Source organism: Coregonus lavaretus, assembly GCF_964263955.1.
Source record: "Coregonus lavaretus genome assembly, chromosome: 36".
Lineage (NCBI taxonomy): Eukaryota > Metazoa > Chordata > Actinopteri > Salmoniformes > Salmonidae > Coregonus > Coregonus lavaretus.
In genome coordinates, this window is record NC_140023.1 from 16,015,207 (window position 1) to 16,027,575 (window position 12,369).

At 40.3% G+C, this 12,369-nt stretch overlaps 1 protein-coding gene across 1 annotated transcript in view; it reads left to right on the plus strand.

Annotated features, from left to right (window-relative positions):
• Positions 1 to 12,366, plus strand: part of shtn1 (shootin 1) — a gene marked incomplete at its 5' end in the record, with an annotated part of 45,898 nt that extends 33,532 nt beyond the window's left edge. Inside the window, 5 exons of the mRNA XM_084153050.1 lie at positions 1,227 to 1,333; positions 3,837 to 3,887; positions 4,098 to 4,218; positions 5,210 to 5,377; positions 11,331 to 12,366. Of these exons, the coding sequence (XP_084009176.1) occupies positions 1,227 to 1,333; positions 3,837 to 3,887; positions 4,098 to 4,218; positions 5,210 to 5,328 (398 nt within the window). The 3' untranslated portion in view covers positions 5,329 to 5,377; positions 11,331 to 12,366. The remainder of the gene's footprint in view (positions 1 to 1,226; positions 1,334 to 3,836; positions 3,888 to 4,097; positions 4,219 to 5,209; positions 5,378 to 11,330) is intronic.
• Between the last annotated feature and the right edge of the window lie 3 nt (positions 12,367 to 12,369).

Consider the following 12,369-nt stretch of genomic DNA (forward strand, 5'->3'; position numbering starts at 1 on the left):
AGTGATCTTCATGTGTTTTAAATATTTTTCCACACTATGAGGTTGGAATAATACTGTGAATTAGTGAAAATTATGATAATGTCTTTTTAGTGTAAGAACTGTTTGAAAAGCGCCTGACATTTCAGCCTGATTTGGTGGGATGGAGTTTTTGTCCTGCCTGGCGACATTACCAGGCGGTATAAGTTAATAGACCAATAACAAAGACAGTTTTAAACCTCTCTGCCGATAACAGCTAGTTTTCAAGTTACATATCCCTCCCATTAGGCTCGTCCAATTAGCCCCCTCACTTAAACCACGCCCAGATAATCCTAGCAAAATCCTTGCTTTAGAAATTGCTCTTTGCGAAGAAGCATTTTTTTCTTCTTTTTGACCATTTTAATTGAAAACAGTCACAGTAAGGTACTTAATTGTTACCCAGAAATTATTTGATATTGAGATAAAAACAGCTGCATTGGACCTTTAAAGTTCCATTCTGCATGGACAAAAACCAAACCTTGAATAGTTGGAGTGGGTGGTACATTTGTATTTTCTGAACATAAAAAGATACTTGTTTTGTTACCAGTCATTCATTGTCTGTATTTTTATTTTATTGGGCGCTCACTACTGTACCTGGTTGCCCCTAGAGGTTGAAGAGATCGGTCATCAATTATCTTTTTCATTTGAATAAGAACATTTGAATAAAAAAATATATTTCTTTAATACTTTGAATATTGCTTTGAATACTTTGGAGTACAACATTTTCATAACATTGTGAGTTATGTGCCAGCTAACAATGGCTTTGTTGTGTAATCTTAATTGAAGGTTACAAGGTGACTAGTGTTACCCATTCAATTGTTGGGAGTATAGAGTGTGCAACTTTCTAAAAAAATATCTACAGGCTGTTAAATGAAATGTCTCCATCTTTTGTCAGCTGCAAATAACTTGTATTTTCTTGTAGAATTTGTAAAACTTTTCTTGTTGAACTTCTGAATGAAAACATAATGGTTGTTGAAGGAGTTCCGAAGCCATTTGTAAAGACCACTGTATGAACTTTGGCCTGTAATGTTTGCCATCAATACTCGCCTTTATGGAACGTATAGACTGCAATAGAGGAGGATGGAGGCAATGCTTTTTATTAAATCTCCTACTGAAGTTGTACTGTATTGTTAGTATGGATCAAAATCCAGACAGTTGTTTTTGGCCTTCGAGAAAAATAACCTGTGTGCTCTTTGTGTGTTGTCTTCTAGAGATGGACATCAGGCAACAGGCTGTGGATGAGATGATGCAGAGAATCAAAAGGGGGGTTCACCTCCGACCCGTGGGCCAGGCCCCTAACAAAACCAAGCCCGTCCAGGTACATGCAGTATATACAGTGGGGGAAAAAAGTATTTAGTCAGGCACCAATTGTGCAAGTTCTCCCACTTAAAAAGATGAGAGAGGCCTGTAATTTTCATCATAGGTACACGTCAACTATGACAGACAAATTGAGAATTTTTTTCTCCAGAAAATCACATTGTAGGATTTTTAATGAATTTATTTGCAAATTATGGTGGAAAATAAGTATTTGGTCACCTACAAACAAGCAAGATTTCTGGCTCTCACAGACCTGTAACTTCTTCTTTAAGAGGCTCCTCTGTCCTCCACTCGTTACCTGTATTAATGGCACCTGTTTGAACCTGTTATCAGTATAAAAGACACCTGTCCACAACCTCAAACAGTCACACTCCAAACTCCACTATGGCCAAGACCAAAGAGCTGTCAAAGGACACCAGAAACAAAATTGTAGACCTGCACCAGGCTGGGAAGACTGAATCTGCAATAGGTAAGCAGCTTGGTTTGAAGAAATCAACTGTGGGAGCAATTATTAGGAAATGGAAGACATACAAGACCACTGATAATCTCCCTCGATCTGGGGCTCCACGCAAGATCTCACCCCGTGGGGTCAAAATGATCACAAGAACGGTGAGCAAAAATCCCAGAACCACACGGGGGGACCTAGTGAATGACCTGCAGAGAGCTGGGACCAAAGTAACAAAGCCTACCATCAGTAACACACTACGCCGCCAGGGACTCAAATCCTGCAGTGCCAGACGTGTCCCCCTGCTTAAGCCAGTACATGTCCAGGCCCGTCTGAAGTTTGCTAGAGTGCATTTGCATGATCCAGAAGAGGATTGGGAGAATGTCATATGGTCAGATGAAACCAAAATATAACTTTTTGGTAAAAACTCAACTCGTCGTGTTTGGAGGACAAAGAATGCTGAGTTGCATCCAAAGAACACCATACCTACTGTGAAGCATGGGGGTGGAAACATCATGCTTTGGGGCTGTTTTTCTGCAAAGGGACCAGGACGACTGATCCGTGTAAAGGAAAGAATGAATGGGGCCATGTATCGTGAGATTTTGAGTGAAAACCTCCTTCCATCACCAAGGGCATTGAAGATGAAACGTGGCTGGGTCTTTCAGCATGACAATGATCCCAAACACACTGCCCGGACAACGAAGGAGTGGCTTCGTAAGAAGCATTTCAAGGTCCTGGAGTGGCCTAGCCAGTCTCCAGATCTCAACCCCATAGAAAATCTTTGGAGGGAGTTGAAAGTCCGTGTTGCCCAGCGACAGCCCCAAAACATCACTGCTCTAGAGGAGATCTGCATGGAGGAATGGGCCAAAATACCAGCAACAGTGTGTGAAAACCTTGTGAAGACTTACAGAAAACGTTTGACCTGTGTCATTGCCAACAAAGGGTATATAACAAAGTATTGAGAAACTTTTGTTATTGACCAAATACTTATTTTCCACCATAATTTGCAAATAAATTCATAAAAAATCCTACAATGTGATTTTCTGGAATTTCTTTTCTCATTTTGTCTGTCATAGTTGACGTGTACCTATGATGAAAATTACAGGCCTCTCTCATCTTTTTAAGTGGGAGAACTTGCACAATTGGTGGCTGACTAAATACTTTTTTTCCCCACTGTACCTCACAAAGGATCACCAACATTGTACCACTTCAGCACAGAGAAAAGCTGTGTTTCAACATAAATGTACTCTTTTTCCTTGTTACTCGTGAAATGGCTTGATGACCTGTGCAATCATGTTCATGGACCTGTGTCTCTGTTTTTTAAATGTATATTTTCCTAAGAATAGTGTATTTAGTTACTGAAGTGAGCTTGTTTTTGTACGCTGTAAGACATCTAAGTCATGTCAACATGGAGCTCTGTACAGTATGTTTACCTTAGAGAAAAGCTGTGTTTCAACAGAAACACAGTGAAAGGCTTTATTACCTGTTGAAATCATGTTCATGGGCCTGTATGTTTCTAAGTAGCATAGCGTCGCTGACGGAAGAAAACCTTGTATCTCCAAAACTGAAACTTTTCAGGGAATTGAAAAACTGCCGTATTTTACCAATAACTTCCATACGACTATGAAACTTCAGAAGCTATTTTGAACACATTGTCACATTCTGACAGGGATGACAGTGTACTGTATGTGATTACCGCATAAGCTTGTTTTTGTAAGTTATTATGAGATCTCTAAGACATGTCAACATGTAGCACTTAGCACTCTGCCCACAGTTCTCTCAAAATTGGAGACCATTAGGACCTATACTTTACCCAAATTATTTTATAATGTGTAAATTGTCAGTTTGCATGCGAAATTAAATAATTATACTGTATGTGGACATGTTCTTTTTTTTTTTTTTTACCCTTATTCTGGTCTGTGGTATGAAGAGTGGTCTAGTGATTCACAACAATACTAAGAGGTTCTGTAGGCTGAAACAGTGATTGGGATAAATGTGTCAAATATGTGCTGCTTATTTACCAAACCCATCTTTCTATCTGTTCTCATCCTCTTGCCAGCGAGAAAGGGTACCCTCCAATTCTGCCATTCAGGAACTTAAAGGAATTCTGGTAATGGAACCTTTTAATAATAGCAGTAGTCCTTTTTGAGGTACTTTTCTTTTCCAAAATGTTGTTATTTGTTGTTTGTGATAAAATCATGATTTGTTAGACACTACAGTATACAAACAATATTTTATAATACATAGCTACATTAAGTTGTTAGAGGTTATTCTCAAGACCATACCAGAATCTGTTTCCCTTTATGTTCCAACTGTGCAGGACACTTTCAAAAGGCCCTCCCCCCACCTTAAAGTTGGATCTCCATCAACAAACACTGAGTCTGAGCTGGAGAGAGTTCTACAGAGACGGCGGAGCGCGTTCCAGACCTCACAGGAAAGTTGTGAGTTTTGTCTCCTTTAAATATATACAACTAAAGAATGACAAGCCCGTACTTACTCTGGAGGGGGTTTCAGTGGTCGTAAAGATGACAAACGATATTGTATCACTTTTTGTCAATTTAGACAAAGGCAGTCTTATGTCCTGCTAATAGTTTCAATACGAATAGCTAAAGGATGGGCTCATGGAGACAGTCTTGTGGAACAAGGAATGGGTAAGATTCCATCCGTAGTAGAGTATAATAACCAAACGTTTCTCTATCTGTTTTTGCTTTATTGTTAATATTAAATTAAACAAGTGAAATTACATTTAGGAAAATATGTATATGAGGCATTTTCAAATGTATTTCCAATAATTCATGCAAGAATAAGGTTATTGGCTTACTCCCTTCACCTTCGTTAATTAAATAAATATAAATCATTTGCAAACAATTGTTCTAATTACTTAGTGAAACAACATATTGCAAAACTCAAAATATGACATATCTTCCACACAGCCCTCCCATGTTTTGTAGTATGGACACCACTTTCTGCTTTACTGAGGAGGTGGTTTCTGGCTGCTGGTAGTGGATTTTGTTAAATGTTCAATTATTTTACACTCCTCTGCAATGAATTAAACATAAAAGAAGTTGTGCCGTGTTGCAAACATACCTACAGAGTAATATCAGTTCTCTGTCACTGCAGATCCTAACATCAGACAAATAGGTAAACATACTGTAGGCCTACAATAGCAATTTCCAACTGTTGACTAGAAATACTGTGGATCTATATGTAATTATTATAATTTTTTTTGTCATTTAGCAGACGCTCTTATCCAGAGTGTCTTACAGGAGCAATTAGGGTTAAGTGCCTTGCTCAAGGGCACATCGACAGATTTTTCACCTAGTCGGCTCGGGGATTAGAACCAGCGACCTCTCGGTTACTGGCACAACGCTCTTAACCACTAAGCTACCTGCCGCCTCATATGTGATTGTGTTTGTGTCTGTCTCTGTGAAGGTTCGCCATCCTCGCCTCGTCCCTTCCCCAGCAGTGTTCTGGATGTCACCAGGGTGAGAGGGGACCAGCCCCAGACCAAGCAGAGCTCCCAGGAATCTCAGGACTCTGTCCCGCTCTAGGCCCACTCAGTGGACCTGAGTTCTGGCCACTAGCACCCCAGGGCCCTGGGTAAGTATGCCTCACAGCTGGAATCACTGCATGATTTACAGTGAAGTTTAAGTCCCAAGACCCAACTGGTCGAAAATGAGAAACCTACTTATTTCTGTAGGATAAAGCATCATAAAGAATCAGTCTGGCCCTGGTTGTTTCTGATGATTACAGGAATAATTAGAGCAGCTCTGAGACCAAGTGCACCGTGGCTTCATGTTGTATTAAGCTGTGATGTTTTCACACTGCTGCCTGTTTTGTTTTGGGGAGGGAGTGCACTACAGTATGAAGGATTACCATGGAGCAATTGATTTAGGTGAAATGAAATACTTTGTTCCCACAACCGGAGGCTTTGTTAACATTTATTTAATGGTGAAGGTGAAGCCCACATTTTTGACACAGTCTTTGTTTGCACTGAGAGGATCCGTCAGCCGGCTTTTGTAGCCTTGAACATTTGCCAAAGCAAGTATGTCTTTAAATTGGTCTGTCTAGACCAGTATTAACCTTGTAGCCTCCCAGTGAGCAATTACAGGGCACTGTGGCAGATTTTGTTTCCACTACTCCCCTCGCTTGATACTCTCCCAGTCTTTCATGGCCCAAGATTATTTTTTGTGCAGGCTTTATTTGAAGGCATTTTTGTAAAGATTTTTTATAGCACAATCTATTTCAAGACTAAAGAATTTCAAGCATGTAAATGTACATAGAGCATCGTAGCTGGTAGTACTGGAGCTTTAGATGTTAGTCAAATGCTTGGCATGTCAACTAGAGGTTAAGCTGTTCTGCTAGGTGTTTGTTACGGAACAATTGGATTGGGATCAACTTGCTCTCAGAACGCCACAATGACCATCACGCTTAGTTGACCATGAGGATGGGCTTTTTTCCCTCACCTGCACAAATTCGTTGGACTATTTCTGAAGTGAGGGGGAAATGTGAGAGCCAGAAACAGGAGTGTGACGTCCTGTAGCCATTGTGTGGGGCACTAATTGAGGATTTGGGTCTCATTTGCCACTAAGGCACAATTTCCACTTGGAGCACAGTTGAGAGAAAGGGTCAAATCCCCCAAGATTATGGAGGAAATTCAATTTGAGTGACTTTTCTTTCTGTCATCTTGTTTACATGTATACTACTTACCCCCAAAAGCCTGTGTGAGTATAAAGTGTTCTGTATTAGATTATATATATATATATCTTCCAGGCGCATCAAGGGGTTCAGACTTCATCTTAAGACCGGGGGCGGCAAGTAGTTTAGTGGTTAAGAGCTTTGTGCCAGTAACCGAAAGGTCGCTGGTTCTAATCCCCGAGCCGACTAGGTGAAAAATCTGTCGATGTGCCCTTGAGCAAGGCACTTAACCCTAATTGCTCCTGTAAGTTGCTCTGGATAAGAGCGTCTACTAAAATGTAAAAATGTAAGACCTATTGGCTCTGCACATTCATTCATCAGCTGACCGCTCCAAAATACAGACAGGGCTACAACATTGTTGGAAGAGGAAGTCACTGTAATTTTATTTAACAGTAGAATTCCCCTCAACAATGGCCTTGCAGACAAAGGGAGCAGTAGACAAGGGGACTTTGCTTGCACCAAGGAATCGGAAATGACTAATTGTGCAGACTGACATGTTTTTGTTATGGCCCTCCATTTTCTCATGTTGAAGGAAGATGAGGTTAACAAAGACTTAACTCAGATAACATCCAAGGAGATGAGAGTGTCATTGAGCAGCAGACCTTGCTTGAGTAAGCCGCTCTACGTGCTGGACAGACAGACAGACAGACAGACAGACAGACAGACAGACAGACAGACAGACAGACAGACAGACAGACAGACAGACAGACAGACAGACAGACAGACAGACAGACAGACAGACAGACAGACAGACAGACAGACAGAGATAGAGAGAGAGAGAGAGAGAGAGAGAGAGAGAGAGAACACCTTAGTAATAATTGATGTTATAGCAGAAAATGGTGCCACAGGCTGGAATTCAAACACAGATAAACAACCTTCGCACTGCGATCCTGATTCATAAATGTCAAATATTGCCTTGATTCCAACTGTGTTAACTGTCAAAATGCCAATACAACTGGTGTACAACCTCCTGATTATATACAGCTGTGGAAAAAATTAAGAGACCACTGCAAATGTTTCTTAAATCAGCATCTCTACATGTATGACAGCCATTCCATTCCAGTGTCTGTTGAATTCCAACACAGGCACACCTCATTCTACTGAATTAGGTACTGATTAGGTGATCACATGAACCAAATCTTATTTAACGAGGAAAAGTATAAAAACCACTGCTGTGGTCATCACTATCCTCTTGCAATAGGACCAGCTGGATGGCAAAAACAGTGCTAATAGTACCTCAAAAGTAATATTAATCAAAAAATAACTATTGACCATGCCAAAAGAGTTGAAAAGGAAAGTTTTGAGTGAGGAAAAGAAGGGGTCAATTCTGGCTTTACTGGCAGAGGGATACAGTGAGCGTCAGGTTGCTTCCATCCTTAAAATTCCAAAGACGGCGGTTCATAAGAACAAGGTCAAGCAGCACACATTGGGGACAACAAAGCTACAGACCGGCAGAGGGCGAAAACGACTCTCTACTGACCGGGATGACCGCCAACTCATTCGAATGTCACTCATCAACCGTAGGATGACATCAAGTGACCTACAAAAAGAATGGCAAACGGCAGCTGGAGTGAAGTGCATGGCAAGGATGGTTTGAAACAGGCTCCTAGGGGCAGGGCTGAAGTCTTGCAAAGCTAGAAAAAAGCCCTTCATCAATGAGAAGCAAAGAAGAGCCAGGCTGAGGTTTGCAAAAGACCATAAGGATTGGACCATAGAGGACTGGAGTAAGGTCATCTTCTCTGATGAGTCCAATTTTCAGCTTTGCCCAACACCTGGTCGTCTAATGGTTAGACGGAGACCTGGAGAGGCCTACAAGCCACAATGTCTCGCACCCACTGTGAAATTTGGTGGAGGATCGGTGATGATCTGGGGGTGCTTCAGCAAGGCTGGAATCGGCCAGATTTGTCTTTGTGAAGGACGCATGAATCAAGCCACGTACAAGGTTGTCCTGGAAGAAAACTTGCTTCCTTTTGCTCTGACATTGTTCCCCAACTCTGAGGATTGGTTTTTCCAGCTGGACAATGCGCCATGCCACACAGCCAGGTCAATCAAGGTGTGGATGGAGGACCACCAGATCAAGACCCTGTCATGGCCAGCCCAATCTCCAGACCTGAACCCCATTGAAAACTTCTGGAATGTGATCAAGAGGAAGATGGATGGTCACAAGCCATCAAACAAAGCTGAGCTGCTTGAATTTTTGCGCCAGGAGTGGCATAAAGTCACCCAACATCAATGTGAAAGACTGGTGGAGAGCATGCCAAGACGCATGAAAGCTGTGATTGAAAATCAGGGTTATTCCACCAAATATTGATTTCTGAACTCTTCCTAAGTTAAAACATTACTATTGTGTTGTTTAAAAATGAACATAAACTTTTTTTCTTTGCATTATTCGAGGTCTGACAACACTGCATCTTTTTTGTTATTTTGACCAGTTGTCATTTTCTGCAAATAAATGCTCTAAATGACAATTTTTTTTTTTTGAATTTGTTGTCAGTAGATTATAGAATAAAACAAAAAATGTTATTTTTATCCAAACACATACCTATAAATAGTAAAACCAGAGAAACTGATAATTTTGCATTGGTCTCTTAATTTTTTCCGCAGCTGTATATGGCGCAGTGGTCTAAGGCACTGCATCGCAGTGCTAGCTGTGCCACTAGAGATCCTGGTTCGAATCCAGGCTCTGTTGTAGCCGGCCGCGACCGGGAGACCCATGGGGCAGCGCACAAGTCGTCCAGGGTAGGAGAGGGAATGGCCGGCAGGGATGTAGCTCAGTTGTTAGAGCATGGCGTTTGCAACGCCAGGGTTGTGGGTTCGATTCCCACGGGGGGCCAGTATGAAAAATAAAAAAATAATGTATGCACTCACTAACTGTAAATTGCTCTGGATAAGATCGTCTGCTAAATTACTAAAATGTAAATGTATATACCGGTACATCATTTCATTCAAACAGAAAATTAAGCATGTTTCAAGGGAGAAAACATTTTCATTGATTTGATGGCAGTTACTGCGGTTCCACCAAGTGCAGTGCGATGGCAGTAATCTGCGTTTGTTTGAATCCTGGCTCCCCTCAACCTCTTTGAAATGATTGCACTTGAAAAGTATGTCAATGTAGGTCTTCAGTATTTCATACTGCACCTGATTCTAGAAGTCACAGACAGTATCACCGACTACGGCCAGCTGATGCTTGCTCTCCTTGGAGCTGTTGTTTTCAGTCCATGGACAGCTCAACAGCTCAGCGTTGAAACAGAGTCCATGACCTGGTCAATGACTTTCCCTGCTTCCTCTTTAGCGATCTGCCGTCTGACATTGATTGACAAGCAGTAAACATTCTGCCGATCAGGGCGACAATGTAATTACCCAGAGGCATGCTGTATCCCTTTTTATTTTGGTGAGAGCCATCTTTACCGCTCTCTATTTCTGTTGCCATCAGCCAATACAATGGAACGTTTTGTTGTTTTTTTCCCCCGAGAGGGATTGGCAATTAGGAAGCCTCTTTTTAGTGTGTCTGGGAAACACTTAATTTAGCCTATTTTGTTAGTAATTCCGTTTATTTTCCAAACAGAGTAATTGCCTGGTGGGGAACCATGGCTGCTCAGGGCCAAATCACAGGGCGGCTTTCTTTCTGCCCGCTATGTCTGGCTATCCACATTCATTGATTAGAGGATTTCTGTAGATCCTGTGCACTCCCTAGCTCTCTCTTTCTTTCTCTCCTTCCTTGGCTTGTTTGGATATTCAGTAGATGGCTAGATGAACACAGAATATTCTCATATCTTTATCAACAATTTGTATTACATACCATAGTAGATGAGGCAATGCCGAGCTAAGCACTTTAAAACCAAGTGAAATGCAGTCTATTAAGATGCTTACAATCTTTAGTAAGTTGATATTCCAATTGAAATGCAATTTTACTCATGTTAAAATGTTGTAAGTACGCAGGTATGCTTGATAATAGGAGTAATTGTGCTTTGTGCCATGTTCAGCTTTTACTCAGATAGAATTATATGTATGTAAGTTACGATAAAGATAAGCCAAGTTAAATGAAATGATTCATTGAAGTATGGAAAAAATATCCTTAAATCATAAATCAAGTCAATTGATAGGTTAAATACAGTAATTAATGGATAATCATGTCGCTAAATCAACGTTGTATTTTGAGTTGAAAAGAGCATGAATGAAGGAGAACTCCTTTGACAGGCCCATTGATGCAGGCCGTAAGTGTTCCAACACAGCTGTGTGGTGTCTCTCCCTGTCTGTTGGTGCACAAAGCACCTCTGAACCGTCTACTTCCCGCTGGAACAACTGCCCCCTCTGTTACACTGATGCAGGGCATGCCGCAACTGTTTAGACTGGTGGTTTTGTCTTTAAAAAGGGCTACATAATCATTTCCTCTAGGAACTGTGTTGTGGGGTAGGATGAGGATATGACAAATTATGAAGGGGCCCTTTCTCAGTGTGTTGGCTTTACTTGGTGGTCAGCATTAAGTTGCTGTATGCTTTAGCATTCTTTTACGTCTGCTCTTTCAGATCCATCTGTCATCCTGTCAACATTGCTTAAAACAATAACTTATATCAGCACTAACATGTTGCATAAAGATATTGAGTAATAGTGAGTGCCACTAATTGAGTAATAGTGAGTGCCACTAATTGAGTAATAGTGAGTGCCACTAATTTCACAAATGTTTCTGTCAGTATCAAACTATTCCAGTAATTCGGTGGATTTTTAAATAAGGTCGATTTTAAAATTGTAGGCCCACCTGCTTTACACTCAAACACTAGTTAAGACGGATGAGTGTAGAAATCCATGGTCTTGCTCGGTGTTTCATCTATGTGCCTTTTCATCTATTTCCCTTTAGATGACAGACCTGCACCTGTCAATGCTGCAGTCAGCTCTCTGGTGAAGGAAAGAAGACCTCAGAGTACAAAGCCCGTCTGGTGTCCCAATTGCACTACACAGGGTTGGGGAGTAATGAACTACATGTGGTTCAACTAGTAATTTAATTACATTTTGCAGTAGCTTGGTGGTAGTTGAACTAAATTCAAATCTAGGTAGTGTTTTCATTGGTAATGACTTTTTTGCCATGTAGCGGTGTAGCTAACTACTGGAACTACACCCTACTTTTTTTCCTAAAATAAAATATGGGTGAAGTAGGCAATAATTTCCTTTCTTTTTCAGCATCAAACCAGCCTAATTCTCACTGTTTAATAGGCTAAATTACACATTCTGTTAACATATGACCAAAAAGTGATCTGTTCTTGCAATTTGTAGTCTATGACATTTCAAATTTACATATGATAATTTTTCTAAGTAACTTCAGTTAATTAAACAATATTTTTCTTAAGGGTAGCTTTAGTGTAGCTTAAATTCTTTCAGTGTTAAGTAATTGGTAGCTTGGTAAACTATATTTTCAGAGTAGCTACCCCAACACTGGCATTATACCATTAATGGAAAAATAGTCATAAACCACACAAAAATAATGGTTATTATATGGACAGGTTTATTCAATATAATCATGACCACAGTGTCTTACATTGATTTTTGTTGTGTGTGTGTATTTTTTATTCTTTGGAATTTGAAAATATATGTGTAAATATAATTTTCTGTTTATTCCAGAGTTTGCGATGCCAAATTATTGTGATTCCTTTATGTGGTCATTTTGATCAATTCATTTTTTTTAAATACAGATCAAGGCTGCATTTGGTTAGCGTGCAACCTTTTTGCACTAAGTGACGACTGAAAATTCATTCATTTTTATATGGGAAGAAATGTAATGGTGTATCATTTAAATAGATTGTATGAGCTATTCATTTTGAGACTTGTAATTACATTAGATTGACGTTAACATAAATAGAAAATGTCATTTTGGAATAAAAACATGATGGTATTAATTTAAT